Source organism: Oncorhynchus nerka, linkage group LG24 (genome assembly GCF_034236695.1).
Source record: "Oncorhynchus nerka isolate Pitt River linkage group LG24, Oner_Uvic_2.0, whole genome shotgun sequence".
Classification (NCBI taxonomy): Eukaryota; Metazoa; Chordata; class Actinopteri; order Salmoniformes; family Salmonidae; genus Oncorhynchus; species Oncorhynchus nerka.
The window spans coordinates 2,945,526-2,972,179 of record NC_088419.1 but is presented as its reverse complement, the minus strand read 5'-3'; the positions used below and the strand labels follow the sequence as shown (position 1 = coordinate 2,972,179).

Genomic DNA, 26,654 nt, shown 5'->3' with positions numbered 1-26,654 from the left:
CCGTCAGGACCCCCACACTGTCCCATGTTAGCATCAATACGCTACCGTCCCCACACTGTCCCATGTTAGCATCAATACACTACCCTCAGGACCACCACACTGTCCCATGTTAGCATCAATACGCTACCGTCAGGACCCCCACACTGTCCCATGTTAGCATCAATACGCTACCCTCAGGACCACCACACTGTCCCATGTTAGCATCAATACGCTACCGTCGGGACCCCCACACTGTCCCATGTTAGCATCAATACGCTACCGTCAGGACCCCCACACTGTCCCATGTTAGCATCAATACGCTACCGTCAGGACCCCACACTGTCCCATGTTAGCATCAATACGCTACCGTCGGGACCCCCACACTGTCCCATGTTAGCATCAATACGCTACCGTCAGGACCCCCACACTGTCCCATGTTAGCATCAATACGCTACCGTCGGGACCCCCACACTGTCCCATGTTAGCATCAATACGCCACCGTCAGGACCCCCACACTGTCCCATGTTAGCATCAATACGCTACCGCCAGGACCCCCACACTGTCCCATGTTAGCATCAATACGCTACCGTCAGGATCCCCACACTGTCCCATGTTAGCATCAATACGCTACCGTCAGGACTGTCCCCATCACTGTCACCATGTTAGCATCAATACGCTACCGTCAGGACCCCACACTGTCCCATGTTAGCATCAATACGCTACCGCCAGGACCCCCACACTGTCCCATGTTAGCATCAATACGCTACCCTCAGGCTAACTGTCCCATGTTAGCATCAATACGCTACCGTCCCCACACTGTCCCATGTTAGCATCAATACGCTACCGTCCCCACACTGTCCCATGTTAGCATCAATACGCTACCGTCAGTCAGTTTGGACCCCCTTCAGTCATGTGGTGTCAGAGGAAGAGGAGGCAGTTCCACATTAATTGAAGATCGTTTCATCCGTCTGTGTGTGTGTGTGTGTGTGTGTTTAAGGATAAACATAAGGACTTTGTCAGGAAGTCTTGGAGCAACCTCTCCCTGCCTCTGGCCACACCTCCTCTGACCACGCCTACTGACAAGAGGTTCCGGTCACCAGGGAAACAGCAGAGTAGAGTGACACCGCCCTCACCTGGCAGGTTGGTGGAATAGCAGCTCATAGAGATCCTAGAGTTGTTCTCTTTCTATACTATGACTTTGTATGTCATTCTATGGACTGTCTCCTGAACTACCTCATCTAGTGTTAGTAACTGTTAGGTTCTTACCCACTAACATTGCTCTAAGGTTCTGGTTAAAGGTTCTGGTTAAAGGTTCTGGTTAAAGGCTCTGGTTAAAGGCCCTGGTTAAAGGCCCTGGTTAAAGGCCCTGGTTAAAGGCCCTGGTTAAAGGCCCTGGTTAAAGGCCCTGGTTAAAGGCCCTGGTTAAAGGCCCTGGTTAAAGGCTCTGGTTGGGCCGGCAGGTAGCCTAGTGGTGAGAGCGTTGGGCCGGCAGGTAGCCTAGTGGTTAGAGCGTTGTGGGCGGCAGGTAGTCTAGTGGTTAGGGCGTTGGGCCGGCAGGTAGCCTAGTGGTTAGAGCGTTGGGCCGGCAGGTAGCCTAGTGGTTAGAGCGTTGGGCCGGCAGGTAGCCTAGTGGTTAGAGCGTTGGGCCGGCAGGTAGCCTAGTGGTTAGAGCGTTGGGCCGGCAGGTAGCCTAGTGGTTAGAGCGTTGGGCCGGCAGGTAGCCTAGTGGTTAGAGCGTTGGGCCGGCAGGTAGCCTAGTGGTTAGAGCGTTGGGCCGGCAGGTAGCCTAGTGGTTAGAGTGTTGGCCGGCAGGTAGCCTAGTGGTTAGAGCATTGGGCCGGTAACCAGAAGGTTGCTAGATTGAATAACTGAACTGAAGGTAACAATCTGTCATTCTGCCCCTGAACAAGGCAGTTAACCCACTGTTCCTAGACCAGTTAACCCACTGTTCCTAGGCCAGTTAACCCCCTCCACTGTTCCTAGACCAGTTAACACACTGTTCCTAGACCAGTTAACACACTGTTCCTAGACCAGTTAACACACTGTTCCTAGACCAGTTAACCCACTGTTCCTAGACCAGTTAATCCACTGTTCCTAGACCAGTTAATCCACTGTTCCTAGACCAGTTAACCCACTGTTCCACTGTTCCTAGACCAGTTAATCCACTGTTCCTAGACCAGTTAACCCACTGTTCCTAGGCCAGTTAACCCACTGTTTCTAGACCAGTTAACCCACTGTTCCTAGACCAGTTAACCCACTGTTCCTAGACCAGTTAACCCACTGTTCCTAGACCAGTTAACCCACTGTTCCTAGACCAGTTAACCCACTGTTCCTAGACCAGTTAACCCACTGTTCCACTGTTCCTAGACCAGTTAATCCACTGTTCCTAGACCAGTTAATCCACTGTTCCTAGACCAGTTAATCCACTGTTCCTAGACCAGTTAACCCACTGTTCCTAGACCAGTTAACCCACTGTTCCTAGACCAGTTAACCCACTGTTCCTAGGCCAGTTAACCCACTGTTCCTAGGCCAGTTAACCCACTGTTCCTAGACCAGTTAACCCACTGTTCCTAGACCAGTTAACCCACTGTTCCTAGACCAGTTAACCCACTGTTCCTAGACCAGTTAACCCACTGTTCCACTGTTCCTAGACCAGTTAATCCACTGTTCCTAGGCCGTCATTGTTATTTACAGACTTAGTTAAGTAAAGGTTAAATATAAATAAAAGTAGTGCTCTATATAGGGAATAGGGTGCCATTTCAGAGTAGCCAAATACGCTCTCCCCTTTCTCCCTCCAGACCCCCCCAGAAGCTGTCCCTTCCTCCCTCCAGACCCCCCCAGAAGCTGTCCCCTCGCCCCTCCACCCCCAAGCAGCTACGGTCTCCCAGTGGAGAGGACTTGGGGAACCTCAGGCCCAGTAGGACAGTGCCAGAGAGCCTGTCTCTAATTGGACTACAGGCAGGAGGACCTGAGGGAGACCAGGGGGCTGTGACCCCCTCCCAGCCCCGCCCCCAGAGCCTGGGCCAACCCAAAGCCTGCCCCAGCACAGACACGAAGGACACACTGTCAGCAGTCAGCGGTGAGTGGAGGCCACACACACACACACACACACACACGACAGCTAGCGTTCTGTTACTGCTGCTGGTCTGTTACTGCAGCTGGTCTGGTCTGTTACTGCAGCTGGTCTGGTCTGTTACTGCAGCTGGTCTGGTCTGTTACTGCAGCTGGTCTGGTCTGTTACTGCAGCTGGTCTGGTCTGTTACTGCAGCTGGTCTGTTACTGCAGCTGGTCTGTTACTGCAGCTGGTCTGTTACTGCAGCTGTTCTGTTACTGCAGCTGGTCTGTTTTGTTACTGCAGGTGGTCTGTTACTGCAGCTGGTCTGTTACTGCAGCTGGTCTGTTACTGCAGCTGGTCTGTTACTGCAGCTGTTCTGTTACTGCAGCTGGTCTGTTTTGTTACTGCAGGTGGTCTGTTACTGCAGACGGTCTGTTACTGCAGCTGGTCTGGTCTGTTACTGCAGCTGGTCTGGTCTGTTACTGCAGGTGGTCTGTTACTGCAGACGGTCTGTTACTGCAGCTGGTCTGGTCTGTTACTGCAGCTGGTCTGGTCTGTTACTGCAGCTGGTCTGTTACTGCAGCTGGTCTGTTCTGTTACTGCAGCTGGTCTGTTACTGCAGCTGGTCTGTTCTGTTACTGCAGCTGGTCTGTTCTGTTACTGCAGCTGGTCTGGTCTGTTACTGCAGCTGGTCTGGTCTGTTACTGCAGCTGGTCTGTTACTGCAGCTGGTCTGTTACTGCAGCTGGTCTGTTACTGCAGCTGGTCTGGGCTGTTACTGCAGCTGGTCTGGTCTGTTACTGCAGCTGGTCTGTTACTGCAGCTGGTCTGTTACTGCAGCTGGTCTGTTACTGCAGCTGGTCTGTTCTGTTACTGCAGGTGGTCTGTTACTGCAGACGGTCTGGTCTGTTACTGCAGCTGGTCTGGTCTGTTACTGCAGCTGGTCTGGTTTGTTACTGCAGCTGGTCTGTTACTGCAGCTGGTCTGTTACTGCAGCTGGTCTGTTACTGCAGCTGTTCTGTTACTGCAGCTGTTCTGTTACTGCAGCTGTTCTGTTACTGCAGCTGGTCTGTTCTGTTACTGCAGCTGGTCTGTTCTGTTACTGCAGGTGGTCTGTTACTGCAGATGGTCTGTTTTGTTGCTGCAGCTGGTCTGTTCTGTTACTGCAGCTGGTCTGTTTCTGTTACTGCAGCTGGTCTGTTACTGCAGCTGGTCTGGTCTGTTACTGCAGCTGGTCTGGTCTGTTACTGCAGCTGGTCTGTTACTGCAGCTGGTCTGTTACTGCAGCTGGTCTGTTCTGTTACTGCAGGTGGTCTGTTCTGTTACTGCAGGTGGTCTGTTACTGCAGATGGTCTGTTCTGTTACTGCAGATGGTCTGTTACTGCTGCTGGTCTGGTCTGTTACTGCTACTGGTCTGGTCTGTTACTGCAGCTGGTCTGTTACTGCAGCTGTTCTGTTACTGCAGCTGGTCTGTTCTGTTACTGCAGCTGGTCTGGTCTGTTACTGCAGCTGGTCTGGTCTGTTACTGCAGCTGGTCTGGTCTGTTACTGCAGCTGGTCTGTTACTGCAGCTGGTCTGTTACTGCAGCTGGTCTGGGCTGTTACTGCAGCTGGTCTGTTACTGCAGCTGGTCTGTTACTGCAGCTGGTCTGTTACTGCAGCTGGTCTGTTACTGCAGCTGGTCTGGTCTGTTACTGCAGCTGGTCTGGTACTGCAGCTGGTCTGTTACTGCAGCTGGTCTGTTACTGCAGCTGGTCTGTTACTGCAGCTGGTCTGTTACTGCAGCTGGTCTGTTCTGTTACTGCAGGTGGTCTGTTACTGCAGACGGTCTGGTCTGTTACTGCAGCTGGTCTGGTCTGTTACTGCAGCTGGTCTGGTTTGTTACTGCAGCTGGTCTGTTACTGCAGCTGTTCTGTTACTGCAGCTGTTCTGTTACTGCAGCTGGTCTGTTCTGTTACTGCAGCTGGTCTGTTCTGTTACTGCAGGTGGTCTGTTACTGCAGGTGGTCTGTTTTGTTACTGCAGATGGTCTGTTTTGTTGCTGCAGCTGGTCTGTTCTGTTACTGCTGCTGGTCTGTTCTGTTACTGCAGCTGGTCTGTTACTGCAGCTGGTCTGTTCTGTTACTGCAGCTGGTCTGTTACTGCAGCTGGTCTGTTCTGTTACTGCAGCTGGTCTGTTACTGCAGCTGGTCTGTTACTGCAGCTGGTCTGTTACTGCAGCTGGTCTGGTCTGTTACTGCAGCTGGTCTGGTCTGTTACTGCAGCTGGTCTGTTACTGCAGCTGGTCTGTTACTGCAGCTGGTCTGTTACTGCAGCTGGTCTGTTACTGCAGATGGTCTGTTCTGTTACTGCAGGTGGTCTGTTACTGCAGATGGTCTGTTCTGTTACTGCAGCTGGTCTGTTACTGCTGCTGGTCTGGTCTGTTACTGCTACTGGTCTGGTCTGTTACTGCAGCTGTTCTGTTACTGCAGCTGGTCTGGTCTGTTGCTGGTCTGTTCTGTTACTGCAGCTGGTCTGGTCTGTTACTGCAGCTGGTCTGGTCTGTTGCTGGTCTGGTCTGTTGCTGGTCTGGTCTGTTGCTGGTCTGGTCTGTTGCTGGTCTGGTCTGTTACTGGTCTGGTCTGTTACTGCAGCTGGTCTGTTACTGCAGCTGGTCTGGTCTGTTGCTGGTCTGGTCTGTTGCTGGTCTGTTACTGGTCTGGTCTGTTACTGCAGCTGGTCTGGTCTGTTACTGCAGCTGGTCTGTTACTGCTACTGGTCTGGTCTGTTACTGCAGCTGGTCTGGTCTGTTACTGCAGCTTGTCTGTACTGTTGCTGGTCTGGTCTGTTACTGCTGCTGGTCTGGTCTGTTACTGCAGCTGGTCTGGTCTGTTACTGCAGCTTGTCTGTACTGTTGCTGGTCTGGTCTGTTACTGCAGCTGGTCTGTTTCTGTTACTGCAGCTGGTCTGTTCTGTTACTGCAGCTGGTCTGTTACTGCTGCTGGTCTGGTCTGTTACTGCTACTGGTCTGGTCTGTTACTGCTACTGGTCTGGTCTGTTACTGCAGCTGGTCTGTACTGTTACTGCAGCTGGTCTGGTCTGTTACTGCAGCTGGTCTGGTCTGTTACTGCAGCTGGTCTGGTCTGTTACTGCAGCTGGTCTGGTCTGTTACTGCAGCTGGTCTGGTCTGTTACTGCAGCTGGTCTGGTCTGTTACTGCTGCTGGTCTGGTCTGTTACTGCAGCTGGTCTGGTCTGTTACTGCAGCTGGTCTGGTCTGTTACTGCAGCTGGTCTGTCTGTTACTGCAGCTGGTCTGGTCTGTTACTGCAGCTGGTCTGGTCTGTTACTGCAGCTGGTCTGGTCTGTTACTGCAGCTGGTCTGGTCTGTTACTGCAGCTGGTCTGGTCTGTTACTGCAGCTGGTCTGGTCTGTTACTGCAGCTGGTCTGTTCTGTTACTGCAGCTGGTCTGTTCTGTTACTGCAGCTGGTCTGTTACTGCAGCTGGTCTGTTACTGCAGCTGGTCTGGTCTGTTACTGCAGCTGGTCTGGTCTGTTACTGCAGCTGGTCTGGTTTGTTACTGCAGCTGGTCTGTTACTGCAGCTGGTCTGTTACTGCAGCTGGTCTGTTACTGCAGCTGGTCTGTTACTGCAGCTGGTCTGTTAGTGCAGCTGGTCTGTTAGTGCAGCTGGTCTGTTTTGTTACTGCAGCTGGTCTGTTAGTGCAGCTGGTCTGTTAGTGCAGATGGTCTGTTACTGCAGATGGTCTGGTCTGTTACTGCAGCTGGTCTGGTCTGTTACTGCAGCTGGTCTGTTACTGCAGCTGGTCTGTTACTGCAGCTGGTCTGTTACTGCAGCTGGTCTGGTCTGTTACTGCAGCTGGTCTGTTACTGCAGCTGCTCTGTTCTGTTACTGCAGGTGGTCTGTTACTGCAGTCGGTCTGTTTTGTTACTGCAGCTGGTCTGTTCTGTTACTGCAGCTGGTCTGTTACTGCAGCTGGTCTGGTCTGTTACTACAGCTGGTCTGTTCTGTTACTGCAGCTGGTCTGTTACTGCAGGTGGTCTGGTCTGTTACTGCAGCTGGTCTGCTCTGTTACTGCAGCTGGTCTGGTCTGTTACTGCAGCTGATCTGTTACTGCAGGTGGTCTGGTCTGTTACTGCAGCTGATCTGTTACTGCAGGTGGTCTGGTATGTTACTGCAGCTGGTCTGGTCTGTTACTGCAGCTGGTCTGGTCTGTTACTGCAGCTGGTCTGGTCTGTTACTGCAGCTGGTCTGGTCTGTTACTGCAGCTGGTCTAGTCTGTTACTGCAGCTGGTCTGTTACTGCAGGTGGTCTGGTCTGTTACTGCAGCTGGTCTGTTACTGCAGCTGGTCTGTTACTGCAGCTGGTCTGTTCTGTTACTGCAGGTGGTCTGTTACTGCAGATGGTCTGTTCTGTTACTGCAGCTGGTCTGTTACTGCTGCTGGTCTGGTCTGTTACTGCTGCTGGTCTGGTCTGTTACTGCAGCTGGTCTGTTACTGCAGCTGGTCTGGTCTGTTACTGCAGCTGTTCTGTTACTGCAGCTGGTCTGTTCTATTACTGCAGGTGGTCTGTTACTGCAGCTGGTTTGTTCTGTTACTGCAGGTGGTCTGTTACTGCAGATGGTCTGTTCTGTTACTGCAGCTGGTCTGTTACTGCTGCTGGTCTGGTCTGTTACTGCTACTGGTCTGGTCTGTTACTGCAGCTGGTCTGTTACTGCAGCTGGTCTGGTCTGTTACTGCAGCTGGTCTGTTACTGCAGCTGGTCTGTTCTGTTACTGCAGGTGGTCTGTTACTGCAGGTGGTCTGTTACTGCAGATGGTCTGTTTCTGTTACTGCTGCTGGTCTGGTCTCTTACTGCAGCTGGTCTGTTACTGCAGCTGGTCTGTTACTGCAGATGGTCTGTTCTGTTACTGCAGATGGTCTGTTCTGTTACTGCAGCTGGTCTGTTCTGTTACTGCAGCTGGTCTGGTCTGTTACTGCTGCTGGTCTGGTTTGTTACTGCTACTGGTCTGGTCTGTTACTGCTACTGGTCTGGTCTGTTACTGCAGCTGGTCTGGTCTGTTACTGCAGCTGGTCTGGTCTGTTACTGCAGCTGGTCTGTTACTGCTGCTGGTCTGGTCTGTTACTGCAGCTGGTCTGGTCTGTTACTGCAGCTGGTCTGGTCTGTTACTGCAGCTGGTCTGGTCTGTTGCTGGTCTGTACTGTTACTGCAGCTGGTCTGTTCTGTTACTGCAGCTGGTCTGGTCTGTTACTGCTGCTGGTCTGGTCTGTTACTGCTACTGGTCTGGTCTGTTACTGCTACTGGTCTGGTCTGTTACTGCTACTGGTCTGGTCTGTTACTGCAGCTGGTCTGGTCTGTTACTGCAGCTGGTCTGTTACTGCAGCTGGTCTGGTCTGTTACTGCAGCTGGTCTGTACTGATACTGCAGCTGGTCTGGTCTGTTACTGCAGCTGGTCTGGTCTGTTACTTCAGCTGGTCTGGTCTGTTACTGCTGCTGGTCTGGTCTGTTACTGCTGGTCTGGTCTGTTACTGCAGCCTGTCTGTTACTGCAGCCTGTCTGTTACTGCAGCCTGTCTGTTACTGCAGCCTGTCTGTTACTGCAGCCTGTCTGTTACTGCAGCCTGTCTTACTGCAGCCGGTCTGTTACTGCAGCCGGTCTGTTACTGCAGCCGGTCTGTTACTGCAGCCGGTCTGTTACTGCAGCCGGTCTGTTACTGCAGCCTGTCTGTTACTGCAGCCTGTCTGTTACTGCAGCTGGTCTGTTACTGCAGCCTGTCTGTTACTGCAGCTGGTCTGTTACTGCAGCCTGTCTGTTACTGCAGCCGGTCTGTTACTGCAGCCTGTCTGTTACTGCAGCTGGTCTGTTACTGCAGCTGGTCTGTGACTGCAGCTGGTCTGTTACTGCAGCTGGTCTGTTACTGCAGCCTGTCTGTTACTGCAGCCTGTCTGTTACTGCAGCCGGTCTGTTACTGCAGCCGGTCTGTTACTGCAGCCTGTCTGTTACTGCAGCTGGTCTGGTCTGTTACTGCAGCTGGTCTGGTCTGTTACTGCTGCTGGTCTGGTCTGTTACTGCAGCCTGTCTGTTACTGCAGCCTGTCTGTTACTGCAGCCTGTCTGTTACTGCAGCTGGCTGCAGCTGGTCTGTTACTGCAGCGGTCTGTTACTGCAGCAGCTGGTCTGTTACTGCAGCTGGTCTGTTACTGCAGCCGGTCTGTTACTGCAGCCTGGTCTGTTACTGCAGCTGGTCTGGTCTGTTACTGCAGCCGGTCTGTTACTGCAGCCTGTCTGTTACTGCAGCCTGTCTGTTACTGCAGCCGGTCTGTTACTGCAGCCGGTCTGTTACTGCAGCCTGTCTGTTACTGCAGCCTGTCTGTTACTGCAGCCGGTCTGTTACTGCAGCCGGTCTGTTACTGCAGCCTGTCTGGTCTGTTACTGCAGCTGGTCTGGTCTGTTACTGCAGCTGGTCTGTTACTGCTGCTGGTCTGGTCTGTTACTGCTGCTGGTCTGGTCTGTTACTGCAGCTGGTCTGGTCTGTTACTGCAGCTGGTCTGGTCTGTTACTGCAGCTGGTCTGGTCTGTTACTGCAGCTGGTCTGGTCTGTTACTGCAGCTGGTCTGTTACTGCTGCTGGTCTGGTCTGTTACTGCTACTGGTCTGGTCTGTTACTGCTGGTCTGGTCTGTTACTGCAGCCTGTCTGTTACTGCAGCCTGTCTGTTACTGCAGCCTGTCTGTTCTGTTACTGCAGCTGTCTGTTACTGCAGCCTGTCTGGTCTGTTACTGCAGTCTGGTCTGTTACTGCAGCTGGTCTGTTACTGCAGCTGGTCTGTTACTGCAGCTGGTCTGTTACTGCAGCCTGTCTGTTGGTCTGTTACTGCAGCCTGGTCTGTTACTGCAGCCGGTCTGTTACTGCAGCTGGTCTGTTACTGCAGCCGGTCTGTTACTGCAGCCTGTCTGTTACTGCAGCCTGTCTGTTACTGCAGCCGGTCTGTTACTGCAGCCGGTCTGTTACTGCAGCCTGTCTGTTACTGCAGCTGGTCTGTTACTGCAGCTGGTCTGTTACTGCAGCTGGTCTGTTTCTGTTACTGCAGCTGGTCTGTTTCTGTTACTGCAGCTGGTCTGGTCTGTTACTGCAGCTGGTCTGTTACTGCAGCTGGTCTGGTCTGTTACTGCAGCTGGTCTGGTCTGTTACTGCAGCTGGTCTGGTCTGTTACTGCTGCTGGTCTGGTCTGTTACTGCTGCTGGTCTGGTCTGTTACTGCAGCTGGTCTGTTACTGCAGCTGGTCTGTTACTGCAGCTGGTCTGTTACTGCAGCTGGTCTGTTACTGCAGCTGGTCTGGTCTGTTACTGCAGCTGGTCTGGTCTGTTACTGCAGCTGGTCTGGTCTGTTACTGCAGCTGGTCTGGTCTGTTACTGCAGCTGGTCTGTTACTGCAGCCTGTCTGTTACTGCAGCCTGTCTGTTACTGCAGCCTGTCTGTTACTGCAGCCTGTCTGTTACTGCAGCTGTCTTACTGGTCTGTTACTGCAGCTGGTCTGGTCTGTTACTGCAGCTGGTCTGTTACTCTGGTCTGTTACTGCAGCCTGTCTGTTACTCTGTTACTGCAGCTGGTCTGTTACTGCAGCTGGTCTGTTACTGCAGCCTGTCTGTTACTGCAGCTGGTCTGTTACTGCAGCCTGTCTGTTACTGCAGCCGGTCTGTTACTGCAGCCTGTCTGTTACTGCAGCTGGTCTGTTACTGCAGCTGGTCTGTGACTGCAGCTGGTCTGTTACTGCAGCTGGTCTGTTACTGCAGCCTGTCTGTTACTGCAGCCTGTCTGTTACTGCAGCCGGTCTGTTACTGCAGCCGGTCTGTTACTGCAGCCTGTCTGTTACTGCAGCTGGTCTGGTCTGTTACTGCAGCTGGTCTGGTCTGTTACTGCTGCTGGTCTGGTCTGTTACTGCAGCCTGTCTGTTACTGCAGCCTGTCTGTTAGCTGCAGTCTGGTCTGTTACTGCAGCTGGTCTGTTACTGCAGCTGGTCTGTTCTGTTACTGCAGCTGGTCTGTTACTGCAGCTGGTCTGTTACTGCAGCCGGTCTGTTACTGCAGCCGGTCTGTTACTGCAGCCGGTCTGTTACTGCAGCCTGTCTGTTACTGCAGCCTGTCTGTTACTGCAGCCGGTCTGTTACTGCAGCCGGTCTGTTACTGCAGCCTGTCTGTTACTGCAGCCTGTCTGTTACTGCAGCCGGTCTGTTACTGCAGCCGGTCTGTTACTGCAGCCTGTCTGGTCTGTTACTGCAGCCGGTCTGGTCTGTTACTGCAGCTGGTCTGTTACTGCTGCTGGTCTGGTCTGTTACTGCTGCTGGTCTGGTCTGTTACTGCAGCTGGTCTGGTCTGTTACTGCAGCTGGTCTGGTCTGTTACTGCAGCTGGTCTGGTCTGTTACTGCAGCTGGTCTGGTCTGTTACTGCAGCTGGTCTGGTCGGTTACTGCTGCTTGTCTGGTCTGTTACTGCTGGTCTGGTCTGTTACTGCTGGTCTGGTCTGTTACTGCAGCCTGTCTGTTACTGCAGCCTGTCTGTTACTGCAGCCTGTCTGTTACTGTTACTGCAGCCTGTCTGTTACTGCAGCCTGTCTGGTCTGTTACTGCAGCCTGTCTGGTCTGTTACTGCAGCTGGTCTGTTACTGCAGCTGGTCTGTTACTGCAGCTGGTCTGTTACTGCAGCCTGTCTGTTACTGCAGCCGGTCTGTTACTGCAGCCGGTCTGTTACTGCAGCTGGTCTGTTACTGCAGCCGGTCTGTTACTGCAGCCTGTCTGTTACTGCAGCCTGTCTGTTACTGTAGCCGGTCTGTTACTGCAGCCGGTCTGTTACTGCAGCCTGTCTGTTACTGCAGCTGGTCTGTTACTGCAGCTGGTCTGTTACTGCAGCCTGTCTGTTACTGCAGCCTGTCTGTTACTGCAGCCTGTCTGTTACTGCAGCTGGTCTGGTCTGTTACTGCAGCTGGTCTGTTACTGCAGCTGGTCTGGTCTGTTACTGCAGCTGGTCTGGTCTGTTACTGCAGCTGGTCTGGTCTGTTACTGCTGCTGGTCTGGTCTGTTACTGCTGCTGGTCTGGTCTGTTACTGCAGCTGGTCTGTTACTGCAGCTGGTCTGTTACTGCAGCTGGTCTGGTCTGTTACTGCAGCTGGTCTGGTCTGTTACTGCAGCTGGTCTGGTCTGTTACTGCAGCCTGTCTGTTACTGCAGCTGGTCTGTTACTGCAGCTGGTCTGTTACTGCAGCCTGTCTGTTACTGCATCCGGTCTGTTACTGCAGCTGGTCTGTTACTGCAGCTGGTCTGTTACTGCAGCCTGTCTGTTACTGCAGCTGGTCTGTTACTGCAGCCTGTCTGTTACTGCAGCCTGTCTGTTACTGCAGCCTGTCTGTTACTGCAGCTGGTCTGTTACTGCAGCCTGTCTGTTACTGCAGCTGGTCTGTTACTGCAGCTGGTCTGTTACTGCAGCCTGTCTGTTACTGCAGCTGGTCTGTTACTGCAGCTGGTCTGGTCTGTTACTGCAGCTGGTCTGGTCTGTTACTGCAGCTGGTCTGTTACTGCAGCCTGTCTGTTACTGCAGCTGGTCTGGTCTGTTACTGCAGCTGGTCTGTTACTGCAGCTGGTCTGGTCTGTTACTGCAGCTGGTCTGTTCTGTTACTGCAGCTGGTCTGTTACTGCTGCTGGTCTGGTCTGTTACTGCAGCCGGTCTGTTACTGCAGCCGGTCTGTTACTGCAGCCTGTCTGTTACTGCAGCCGGTCTGTTACTGCAGCCTGTCTGTTACTGCAGCTGGTCTGTTACTGCAGCCTGTCTGTTACTGCAGCCTGTCTGTTACTGCAGCCTGTCTGTTACTGCAGCCGGTCTGTTACTGCAGCCTGTCTGTTACTGCAGCTGTTCTGTTACTGCAGCCTGTCTGTTACTGCAGCCTGTCTGTTACTGCAGCCTGTCTGTTACTGCAGCCTGTCTGTTACTGCAGCCTGTCTGTTACTGCAGCCTGTCTGTTACTGCAGCCTGTCTGTTACTGCAGCCTGTCTGTTACTGCAGCCTGTCTGTTACTGCAGCTGGTCTGGTCTGTTACTGCAGCCGGTCTGTTACTGCAGCCTGTCTGTTACTGCAGCCGGTCTGTTACTGCAGCTGGTCTGGTCTGTTACTGCTGCTGGTCTGGTCTGTTACTGCAGCCTGTCTGTTACTGCAGCCTGTCTGTTACTGCAGCCTGTCTGTTACTGCAGCCGGTCTGTTACTGCAGCCTGTCTGTTACTGCAGCCTGTCTGTTACTGCAGCCTGTCTGTTACTGCAGCCTGTCTGTTACTGCAGCCGGTCTGTTACTGCAGCCGGTCTGTTACTGCAGCTGGTCTGTTACTGCAGCTGGTCTGGTCTGTTACTGCAGCTGGTCTGGTCTGTTACTGCAGCCTGTCTGTTACTGCAGCCTGTCTGTTACTGCAGCTGCAGCTGGTCTGTTACTGCAGCTGGTCTGTTACTGCAGCTGGCCTGTCTGTTACTGCAGCTGGTCTGTTACTGCAGCCTGGTCTGTGCAGCTGGTCTGCAGCCTGTCTGTTACTGTCAGCCTGTTACTGCTACTGGTCTGGTCTGGTCTGTTACTGCAGCTGGTCTGTTACTGCTGGCCTGGTCTGTTACTGCAGCTGGTCTGTCTGTTGCTGGTCTGTCTGTTACTGCAGCCTGGTCTGTTACTGCTGGTCTGGTCTGTTACTGCAGTCTGGTCTGTTACTGCAGCTGTTCTGTTACTGCAGCCTGTCTGTTACTGCAGCTGGTCTGGTCTGTTACTGCAGCTGGTCTGGTCTGTTACTGCAGCTGGTCTGGTCTGTTACTGCAGCCTGTCTGTTACTGCAGCTGGTCTGTTACTGCAGCTGGTCTGGTCTGTTACTGCTGCTGGTCTGGTCTGTTACTGCTGCTGGTCTGGTCTGTTACTGCAGGTGGTCTGGTCTGTTACTGCAGCTGGCTGGTCTGTTACTGCAGCTGGTCTGTTACTGCAGCCTGTCTGTTACTGCAGCTGGTCTGGTCTGTTACTGCAGCTGGTCTGTTACTGTCTGTCTGTTACTGCAGCTGTTCTGTTACTGCAGCCTGGTCTGTTACTGCAGCCTGTCTGTTACTGCAGCCTGTCTGTTACTGCAGCTGGTCTGTTACTGCAGCTGGTCTGTTACTGCAGCCTGGTCTGTTACTGCAGCCTGTCTGTTACTGCAGTCTGGTCTGTTACTGCAGCTGGTCTGGTCTGTTACTGCAGTCTGGTCTGTTACTGCAGCTGGTCTGTTACTGCAGCCTGGTCTGTTACTGCAGCTGGTCTGTTCTGCAGCTGGTCTGTTACTGCAGCCTGGTCTGTTACTGCAGCCGGTCTGTTACTGCAGCTGGTCTGTTACTGCAGCCTGGTCTGTTACTGCAGCCTGGTCTGTTACTGCAGCCTGTCTGTTACTGCAGCTGGTCTGGTCTGTTACTGCAGCTGGTCTGGTCTGTTACTGCAGCTGGTCTGTTACTGCAGCTGGTCTGTCTGTTACTGCAGCTGGTCTGTTACTGCAGCTGGTCTGTTACTGCAGCCTGTCTGTTACTGCAGCTGGTCTGTTACTGCAGCGGTCTGTTACTGCAGCCTGGTCTGTTACTGCAGCTGGTCTGTTACTGCAGCTGGTCTGTTACTGCAGCTGGTCTGGTCTGTTACTGCAGCTGGTCTGTTACTGCAGCTGTCTGTTCTGCAGCCTGTCTGTTACTGCAGCCTGTCTGTTACTGCAGCTGTCTGTTACTGCAGCGGTCTGTTACTGCAGCTGGTCTGGTCTGTTACTGCAGCTGGTCTGTTACTGCAGATGGTCTGGTCTGTTACTGCAGCTGGTCTGTTACTCTGGTCTGTTACTGCAGCCTGTCTGTTACTGCAGCCTGGTCTGTTACTGCAGCCTGTCTGTTACTGCAGCCTGGTCTGTTACTGCAGTCTGTCTGTTACTGCAGCCTGTCTGTTACTGCAGCCTGGTCTGTTACTGCAGCTGGTCTGTTACTGCAGCTGGTCTGTTACTGCAGCTGGTCTGTTACTGCAGCCTGGTCTGTTACTGCAGCCTGTCTGTTACTGCAGCTGGTCTGTTACTGCAGCGGTCTGTTACTGCAGCTGGTCTGTCTGTTACTGCAGCTGGTCTGTTACTGCAGCTGGTCTGTTACTGCAGCTGGTCTGTTACTGCAGTCTGGTCTGTTACTGCAGCTGGTCTGGTCTGTTACTGCAGCTGGTCTGGTCTGTTACTGCAGCCTGTCTGTTACTGCAGCCTGTCTGTTACTGCAGCTGGGTCTGTTACTGCAGCTGGTCTGGTCTGTTACTGTCAGCTGGTCTGGTCTGTTACTGCTGCTGGTCTGGTCTGTTACTGCAGCCTGTCTGTTACTGCAGCCTGTCTGTTACTGCAGCCTGGTCTGTTACTGCAGCCGGTCTGTTACTGCTGCTGGTCTGGTCTGTTACTGCTGCTGGTCTGGTCTGTTACTGCAGCTGGTCTGGTCTGTTACTGCTGCTGGTCTGGTCTGTTACTGCAGCTGGTCTGTTACTGCAGCCTGTCTGTTACTGCAGCTGGTCTGGTCTGTTACTGCAGCTGGTCTGGTCTGTTACTGCTGCTGGTCTGGTCTGTTACTGCAGCCTGTCTGTTACTGCAGCCTGTCTGTTACTGCAGCCTGTCTGTTACTGCAGCTGGTCTGTTCTGTTACTGCAGCTGGTCTGGTCTGTTACTGCAGCCGGTCTGTTACTGCAGCTGGTCTGGTCTGTTACTGCAGCTGGTCTGGTCTGTTACTGCTGCTGGTCTGGTCTGTTACTGCAGCTGGTCTGGTCTGTTACTGCAGCTGGTCTGGTCTGTTACTGCTGCTGGTCTGGTCTGTTACTGCAGCTGGTCTGTTACTGCAGCCTGTCTGTTACTGCAGCTGGTCTGGTCTGTTACTGCAGCTGGTCTGGTCTGTTACTGCTGCTGGTCTGGTCTGTTACTGCAGCTGGTCTGTTACTGCAGCCTGTCTGTTACTGCAGCCTGTCTGTTACTGCAGCCTGTCTGTTACTGCAGCTGGTCTGTTACTGCAGCTGGTCTGTTACTGCAGCCGGTCTGTTACTGCAGCTGGTTGGATGCTGAGCAGCTTTTCTGGATATTCCACATCACAGCATTGTACAGCCACATGACGTGTGTGTGTGTGTGTGTGTGTGTGTATAGAGAGTGTGGGCAGTTCCCCAGCCCATAAGTCAACTGCAGGCACCACAGACCCAGAGGAGGCCACACGGGTCCTGGCAGAGAAACGCAGACAAGCCCGGGAACAGAGGGAGAGAGGGGAGGAGAGGAGAGGGATACAGGAGGAGGCAGAGAGGTACAACTGTGTGTACTGTGTGTACTGTGTACTGTGTGTGTACTGTGTACTGTGTGTGTACTGTGTACTGTGTACTGTGTGTGTACTGTGTGTGTACTGTGTACTGTGTACTGTGTGTGTACTGTGTACTGTGTGTGTACTGTGTACTGTGTGTGTACTGTGTGTGTACTGTGTGTGTACTGTGTACTGTGTGTACTGTGTGTGTACTGTGTGTGTGTACTTACTCTGTGTGTATCCAGGTGTGGTAAGGCTGAGGAGAGACAGAGGAGAGAGGAGGAGGAGGAGAGAAGGAGGGAGGAGGAGGAGGAGAGAGCCCAGCAGGAGAGAGAGGAGGCAGAGCGACAGCAGAAACAGGTCAGACTCTCTCTCTCTCACACTCTGCCTGCCTGTAGAGGGGTCGCCCTGCCTGTAGAGGGGTCGCCCTGCCTGTAGAGGGGTCGCCCTGCCTGTAGAGGGGTCGCCCTGCCTGCCTTTAGAGGGGTCGACGTTATGATCTTTACTCATACTCCCATATGTCTCTGTCTCTCTCTGTGTGTGTTCTCAGAGAGAGGAGGAGGAATGTCGTCAGAGGGAGGATGCAGACAGACTGAGGAAGGAGAGAGAGAAACATTTTCAGAAAGAGGAGGCTGAAAGGTTGGAGAGGAAGAAGGTAACGCGTTACAGGGTTTCCCGTCTTAACAGAATGCGACCGGAGATGGTGTTTCCATGGCGACAACTAAAACCGGAGACGGTGTTTGGTGTTTCCGTTATATTGTGCCGCTGCTAAGTTGTTGTCACCATGGGGACAACTAAAACGTCAAATGATACTCCTACCGAGGCACACTTTCAAGATGGTAGAGCTACTGTATCTACACTTTCAAGATGCTAGAGCTACGGCATCTACACTTTCAAGATGCTAGAGCTAAAGAGCTACGGTATCTATGCTTTAGAGATGGTAGAGAGCTACGGTATCTATGCTTTAGAGATGGTAGAGCTACGGTATCTATGCTTTAGAGATGCTAGAGCTACAGTATCTATGCTTTAGAGATGCTAGAGCTACGGTATCTATGCTTTAGAGATGCTAGAGCTACGGATATCTATTCTTTAGAGATGCTAGAGCTACGGTATCTATGCTTTAGAGATGGTAGAGAGCTACGGTATCTATGCTTTAGAGATGGTAGAGAGCTACGGTATCTATGCTTTAGAGATGGTAGAGCTACGGTATCTATGCTTTCGAGATGGTAGAGAGCTACGGTATCTATGCTTTAGAGATGGTAGAGAGCTACGGTATCTATGCTTTAGAGATGCTAGAGCTACGGTATCTATGCTTTCGAGATGGTAGAGAGCTACGGTATCTATGCTTTAGAGATGGTAGAGAGCTACGGTATCTATGCTTTAGAGATGGTAGAGAGCTACGGTATCTATGCTTTAGAGATGGTAGAGAGCTACGGTATCTATGCTTTAGAGATGCTAGAGAGCTACGGTATCTATGCTTTAGAGATGCTAGAGCTACGGTATCTATGCTTTAGAGATGCTAGAGCTACGGTATCTATGCTTTAGAGATGGTAGAGCTACGGTATCTATGATTTAGAGATGCTAGAGCTACAGTATCTATGCTTTAGAGATGGTAGAGAGCTACGGTATCTATGCTTTAGAGATGGTAGAGCTACGGTATCTATGCTTTAGAGATGCTAGAGCTACAGTATCTATGCTTTAGAGATGGTAGAGAGCTACGGTATCTATGCTTTAGAGATGCTAGAGTATCTATGCTTTAGAGATGGTAGAGAGCTACGGTATCTATGCTTTAGAGATGGTAGAGCTACGGTATCTATGCTTTAGAGATGCTAGAGCTACGGTATCTATGCTTTAGAGATGGTAGAGCTACAGTATCTATGCTTTAGAGATGGTAGAGCTACGGTATCTATGCTTTAGAGATGCTAGAGCTACGGTATCTATGCTTTAGAGATGGTAGAGTACATAGCCAATTCAAAACAGCTTGTAGCTTGGCTAGTTAGCTCAATAGTTAACTATTGAGCCTGCTATTATTAGCATGAATTAATGTCATGTCCTAATAAAAAACTTCCAGCAGTTCTCACTCATATCCACGAATGGCCGACACTCACTCATATCCAGAGAGATATTTTTATAGGAACATAATGGACACATGCCTCCCATGCAGACAAAAGTACAGATATGTTAATACTGAAGGAGGACACTGACACTGAAGGAGGACACTGACACTGAAGGAGGACACTGACACTGAAGGAGGACACTGACACTGAAGGAGGACACTGAAGGAGGACAGGACACTGAAGGAGGACACTGACACTGAAGGAGGACACTGACACTGAAGGAGGACACTGACACTGAAGGAGGACACTGAAGGAGGACACTGACACTGACACTGAAGGAGGACACTGACACTGAAGGAGGACACTGAAGGAAGACACTGAAGGAGGACACTGAAGGAGGACACTGACACTGAAGGAGGACACTGAAGGAGGACACTGAAGGAGGACACTGAAGGAGGACACTAACACTGAAGGAGGACACTGAAGGAGGACACTGAAGGAGGACACTAACACTGAAGGAGGACACTAACACTGAAGGAGGACACTGAAGGAGGACACTAACACTGAAGGAGGACACTGAACACTGAAGGAGGACACTGAACACTGAAGGAGGACACTGACACTGAAGGAGGACACTGACACTGAAGGAGGACACTGACACTGAAGGAGGACACTGAAGGAGGACACTGAACACTGAAGGAGGACACTGAACACTGAAGGAGGACACTGACACTGAAGGAGGACACTGACACTGAAGGAGGACACTGACACTGAAGGAGGACACTGACACTGAAGGAGGACACTGAAGGAGGACACTGACACTGAAGGAGGACACTGACACTGAAGGAGGACACTGACACTGAAGGAGGACACTGACACTGAAGGAGGACACTGACACTGAAGGAGGACACTGACACTGAAGGAGGACACTGACACTGAAGGAGGACACTGACACTGAAGGAGGACACTGACACTGAAGGAGGACACTGAAGGAGGACACTGACACTTAAGAAGGACACTGAAGGAGGACACTGACACTTAAGGAGGACACTGAAGGAGGACACTGACGGAGGACACTGACACTGAAGGAGGACACTGGTTTATACCATGTTCTGGTTGCAGGGTCATGAAATAGGCTACAACATCTAATATTCCCCTTCCTGGTGCGCTACTGGGTGTTCATACTGTTGTTCAGACTGTTCACATCAGACTGTTCACATCAGACTGTACACATCAGACTGTTCACATCAGACTGTAAACATCAGACTTTTGTTCAGACTGTTCACATCAGACTGTTCACATCAGACTGTTGTTCAGACTGTTCACATCAGACTGTACACATCAGACTTTACACATCACTGTTCACAGCAGACTTGTTCAGACTGTTCACATCAGACTGTACACATCAGACTGTACACATCAGACTGTACATCACTGTTGTTCAGACTGTTCACATCAGACTGTTGTTCAGACTGTTCACATCAGACTGTTCACATCAGACTGTTCACATCAGACTGTTCACATCAGACTGTTCACATCAGACTGTTCACATCAGACTGTTCACATCAGACTGTTCACATCAGACTGTTGTTCAGACTGTTCACATCAGACTGTTCACATCAGACTGTTCACATCAGACTGTTCACATCAGACTGTTCACATCAGACTGTTCACATCAGACTGTTGTTCAGACTGTTGTTCAGACTGTTCACATCAGACTGTTGTTCAGACTGTTCACATCAGACTGTACACATCAGACTGTACACATCAGACTGTTCACATCAGACTGTTGTTCAGACTGTTCACATCAGACTGTTGTTCAGACTGTTCACATCAGACTGTTCACATCAGACTGTTGTTCAGACTGTACACATCAGACTGTACACATCAGACTGTTGTTCAGACTGTACACATCAGACTGTTGTTCAGACTGTTCACATCAGACTGTTGTTCAGACTGTTCACATCAGACTGTTGTTCAGACTGTTCACATCAGACTGTTCACATCAGACTGTTGTTCAGACTGTACACATCAGACTGTTCACATCAGACTGTTCACATCAGACTGTTCACATCAGACTGTTGTTCAGACTGTACACATCAGACTGTACACATCAGACTGTTGTTCAGACTGTACACATCAGACTGTTGTTCAGACTGTACACATCAGACTGTTCACATCAGACTGTACACATCAGACTGTACACATCAGACTGTACACATCAGACTGTTGTTCAGACTGTACACATCAGACTGTTGTTCAGACTGTTCACATCAGACTGTTGTTCAGACTGTACACATCAGACTGTTACATCAGACTGTTGTTCAGACTGTACACATCAGACTGTTGTTCAGACTGTACACATCAGACTGTACACATCAGACTGTACACATCAGACTGTTGTTCAGACTGTTCACATCAGACTGTTCACATCAGACTGTTGTTCAGACTGTTCACATCAGACTGTTGTTCAGACTGTTCACAATCAGACTGTTCACATCAGACTGTTGTTCAGACTGTTCACATCAGACTGTTGTTGTTCAGACTGTTCACATCAGACTGTTGTTCAGACTGTTCACATCAGACTGTTCACATCAGACTGTTGTTCATCAGACTGTACACATCAGACTGTACACATCAGACTGTTGTTCAGACTGTTGTTCAGACTGTTCACATCAGACTGTTGTTCAGACTGTTCACATCAGACTGTTCACATCAGACTGTTGTTCAGACTGTTCAGATCAGACTTGTTCAGACTGTTCACAATCAGACTGTTCACATCAGACTGTTGTTCAGACTGTTGTTCAGACTGTTCACATCAGACTGTTCACATCAGACTGTTCACATCAGACTGTTCACATCAGACTGTTCACATCAGACTGTTCACATCAGACTTTTCACATCAGACTGTTGTTCAGACTGTTCACATCAGACTGTTGTTCAGACTGTTGTTCAGACTGTTGTTCAGACTGTTCACATCAGACTGTTCACATCAGACTGTTCACATCAGACTGTTCACATCAGACTGTTGTTCAGACTGTTGTTCACATCAGACTGTTCATCAGACTGTTCACATCAGACTGTTCACATCAGACTGTTCACATCAGACTGTTCACATCAGACTGTTCACATCAGACTGTTCACATCAGACTGTTCACATCAGACTGTTGTTCAGACTGTTCACATCAGACTGTTGTTCAGACTGTACACATCAGACTGTACACATCAGACTGTTGTTCAGACTGTACACATCAGACTGTTGTTCAGACTGTTCACATCAGACTGTTGTTCAGACTGTACACATCAGACTGTTGTTCAGACTGTACACATCAGACTGTTGTTCAGACTGTACACATCAGACTGTTCACATCAGACTGTTCACATCAGACTGTTGTTCAGACTGTTCACATCAGACTGTTCACATCAGACTGTTGTTCAGACTGTACACATCAGACTGTACACATCAGACTGTACACATCAGACTGTTCACATCAGACTGTTCACATCAGACTGTTCACATCACTGTTCACATCAGACTGTTCACATCACTGTTCACATCAGACTGTTGTTCAGACTGTTCACATCAGACTGTTGTTCAGACTGTTCACATCAGACTGTTCACATCAGACTGTTCACATCAGACTGTTCACATCAGACTGTTCACATCAGACTGTTGTTCAGACTGTTCACATCAGACTGTTGTTCAGACTGTTCACATCAGACTGTTCACATCAGACTGTACACATCAGACTGTACACATCAGACTGTACACATCAGACTGTTGTTCAGACTGTACACATCAGACTGTTGTTCAGACTGTTCACATCAGACTGTTCACATCAGACTGTTCAGATCAGACGTTTCACATCAGACTGTTCACATCAGACTGTTCACATCAGACTGTTCACATCAGACTGTTGTTCAGACTGTTGTTCAGACTGTTCACATCAGACTGTTGTTCAGACTGTACACATCAGACTGTACACATCAGACTGTACACATCAGACTGTACACATCAGACTGTTGTTCAGACTGTTCACATCAGACTGTTGTTCAGACTGTTCACATCAGACTGTTCACATCAGACTGTTCACATCAGACTGTTCACATCAGACTGTTGTTCAGACTGTTGTTCAGACTGTTCACATCAGACTGTTCACATCAGACTGTTCACATCAGACTGTTCACATCAGACTGTTCACATCAGACTGTTGTTCAGACTGTTCACATCAGACTGTTGTTCAGACTGTTCACATCAGACTGTTGTTCAGACTGTCACATCAGACTGTTGTTCAGACTGTTCACATCAGACTGTTCACATCAGACTGTTCACATCAGACTGTTCACATCAGACTGTTCACATCAGACTGTACACATCAGACTGTTGTTCAGACTGTTCACATCAGACTGTTCACATCAGACTGTTGTTCAGACTGTTCACATCAGACTGTTGTTCAGACTGTACACATCAGACTGTTCACATCAGACTGTTGTTCAGACTGTTCACATCAGACTGTTGTTCAGACTGTTCACATCAGACTGTTGTTCAGACTGTACACATCAGACTGTTGTTCAGACTGTACACATCAGACTGTTGTTCAGACTGTACACATCAGACTGTTGTTCAGACTGTGTTCAGACTGTTGTTCAGACTGTTCACATCAGACTGTTGTTCAGACTGTACACATCAGACTGTTGTTCAGACTGTTCACATCAGACTGTTCACATCAGACTGTTCACATCAGACTGTACACATCAGACTGTTCACATCAGACTGTTCACATCAGACTGTTCACATCAGACTGTTCACATCAGACTGTTCACATCAGACTGTTCACATCAGACTGTTCACATCAGACTGTTCACATCAGACTGTTCACATCAGACTGTTGTTCAGACTGTTCACATCAGACTGTTCACATCAGACTGTTCACATCAGACTGTTGTTCAGACTGTTCACATCAGACTGTTCACATCAGACTGTTCACATCAGACTGTTCACATCAGACTGTTCACATCAGACTGTTGTTCAGACTGTTCACATCAGACTGTTCACATCAGACTGTTCACATCAGACTGTTCACATCAGACTGTTCACATCAGACTGTTGTTCAGACTGTTCACATCAGACTGTACACATCAGACTGTACACATCAGACTGTTCACATCAGACTGTTCACATCAGACTGTTGTTCAGACTGTTCACATCAGACTGTACACATCAGACTGTTGTTCAGACTGTACACATCAGACTGTTGTTCAGACTGTTCACATCAGACTGTTGTTCAGACTGTACACATCAGACTGTTGTTCAGACTGTTCACATCAGACTGTTGTTCAGACTGTTCACATCAGACTGTTCACATCAGACTGTTCACATCAGACTGTTCACATCAGACTGTTCACATCAGACTGTTCACATCAGACTGTTCACATCAGACTGTTCACATCAGACTGTTCACATCAGACTGTTCACATCAGACTGTTCATCAGACTGTTCACATCAGACTGTACACATCAGACTGTACACATCAGACTGTTCACATCAGACTGTTCACATCAGACTGTTCACATCAGACTGTTCACATCAGACTGTTCACATCAGACTGTACACATCAGACTGTTCACATCAGACTGTTCACATCAGACTGTTCACATCAGACTGTTGTTCAGACTGTTCACATCAGACTGTTCACATCAGACTGTTCACATCAGACTGTTCACATCAGACTGTTCACATCAGACTGTTCACATCAGACTGTTGTTCAGACTGTTCACATCAGACTGTACACATCAGACTGTTCACATCAGACTGTTCACATCAGACTGTTGTTCAGACTGTACACATCAGACTGTACACATCAGACTGTTGTTCAGACTGTTCACATCAGACTGTACACATCAGACTGTTCACATCAGACTGTTGTTCAGACTGTTGTTCAGACTGTTCACATCAGACTGTTCACATCAGACTGTTCACATCAGACTGTTGTTCAGACTGTACACATCAGACTGTACACATCAGACTGTTGTTCAGACTGTTCACATCAGACTGTACACATCAGACTGTTCACATCAGACTGTTGTTCAGACTGTTCACATCAGACTGTTGTTCAGACTGTTCACATCAGACTGTTCACATCAGACTGTTCACATCAGACTGTTCACATCAGACTGTTCACATCAGACTGTTCACATCAGACTGTTCTCATCAGACTGTTGTTCAGACTGTACACATCAGACTGTTGTTCAGACTGTACACATCAGACTGTTGTTCAGACTGTACACATCAGACTGTTCACATCAGACTGTTCACATCAGACTGTTGTTCAGACTGTACACATCAGACTGTTGTTCAGACTGTTCACATCAGACTGTTCACATCAGACTGTTGTTCAGACTGTACACATCAGACTGTTCACATCAGACTGTACACATCAAACTGTTGTTCAGACTGTACACATCAAACTGTTGTTCAGACTGTTCACATCAGACTGTTGTTCAGACTGTTCACATCAGACTGTTGTTCAGACTGTACACATCAGACTCTTCACATCAGACTGTTCACATCAGACTGTTGTTCAGACTGTACACATCAGACTGTTGTTCAGACTGTACACATCAGACTGTTGTTCAGACTGTACACATCAGACTGTACACATCAGACTGTTGTTCAGACTGTACACATCAGACTGTTGTTCAGACTGTACACATCAGACTGTTGTTCAGACTGTACACATCAGACTGTTGTTCAGACTGTACACATCAGACTGTACACATCAGACTGTTGTTCAGACTGTTCACATCAGACTGTTCACATCAGACTGTTCACATCAGACTGTTGTTCAGACTGTTGTTCAGACTGTTCACATCAGACTGTTGTTCAGACTGTTCACATCAGACTCTTCACATCAGACTGTTCACATCAGACTGTTGTTCAGACTGTTGTTCAGACTGTTGTTCAGACTGTTGTTCAGACTGTTGTTCAGACTGTTGTTCAGACTGTTCACATCAGACTGTTGTTCAGACTGTTCACATCAGACTGTTGTTCAGACTGTTCACATCAGACTGTTGTACATCAGACTTTTCACATCAGACTGTTCACATCAGACTGTACACATCAGACTGTTCACATCAGACTGTACACATCAGACTGTTCACATCAGACTGTTGTTCAGACTGTTCACATCAGACTGTAGGACCTGAAGCTGCCGTGGGTTTGTTTTGAGTAGGGCTGACCCAGTAGCTCTCCAGATGGAGGATAGACCACCATGGTTTATACAGTAGCACTTCTGTATATTTGACTTTCGGCATTGTTTCTCTCTCTCTCTGTGGTATCGTTATGGTACTCAGTATTATTATTACCTCCAAATGTAGGTACCCTGTGTTTACTTCCAAATGTAGGTACCCTGTGTTTACATCCAAATGTAGGTACCCTGTGTTTACTTCCAAATGTAGATACCCTGTGTTTACCTCCAAATGTAGGTACCCTGTGTTTACCTCCAAATGTAGGTACCCTGTGTTTACCTCCAAATGTAGGTACCCTGTGTTTACTTCCAAATGTAGGTACCCTGTGTTTACTTCCAAATGTAGGTACCCTGTGTTTACTTCCAAATGTAGGTACCCTGTGTTTACTTCCAAATGTAGGTACCCTGTGTTTACCTCCAAATGTAGGTACCCTGTGTTTACTTCCAAATGTAGGTACCCTGTGTTTACTTCCAAATGTAGGTACCCTGTGTTTACCTCCAAATGTAGGTACCCTGTGTTTACCTCCAAATGTAGGTACCCTGTGTTTACTTCCAAATGTAGGTACCCTGTGTTTACTTCCAAATGTAGGTACCCTGTGTTTACTTCCAAATGTAGGTACCCTGTGTTTACTTCCAAATGTAGGTACCCTGTGTTTACTTCCAAATGTAGGTACCCTGTGTTTACTTCCAAATGTAGCTACCCTGTGTTTACTTCCAAATGTAGCTACCCTGTGTTTACTTCCAAATGTAGCTACCCTGTGTTTACTTCCAAATGTAGCTACCCTGTGTTTGTTTACTTCCAAATTTACCCTGTGTTTACCAAATGTAGGTACCCTGTGTTTACCCTGTGTTCCAAATGTAGCTACCCTGTGTTTCAAATGTAGCTACCCTGTGTTTACTTCCAAATGTAAATGTCCAAAGCTACCCTGTGTTTACTTCCAAATGTAGGTACCCTGTGTTTACTTCCAAATGTAGGTACCCTGTGTTTACTTCCAAATGTAGGTACCC

At 49.5% G+C, this 26,654-nt stretch overlaps 1 protein-coding gene across 1 annotated transcript in view; it reads left to right on the top strand.

The window, feature by feature from the left end:
- map7b (microtubule-associated protein 7b) overlaps positions 1–26,654 on the top strand; it is a 62,624-nt gene that overhangs the window by 31,849 nt on the left and 4,121 nt on the right. The window contains exons 10-14 of the mRNA XM_065009418.1: positions 977–1,119; positions 2,778–3,058; positions 16,198–16,348; positions 16,588–16,702; positions 16,893–16,997. Coding sequence (XP_064865490.1) covers positions 977–1,119; positions 2,778–3,058; positions 16,198–16,348; positions 16,588–16,702; positions 16,893–16,997 — 795 coding nt within the window. The remainder of the gene's footprint in view (positions 1–976; positions 1,120–2,777; positions 3,059–16,197; positions 16,349–16,587; positions 16,703–16,892; positions 16,998–26,654) is intronic.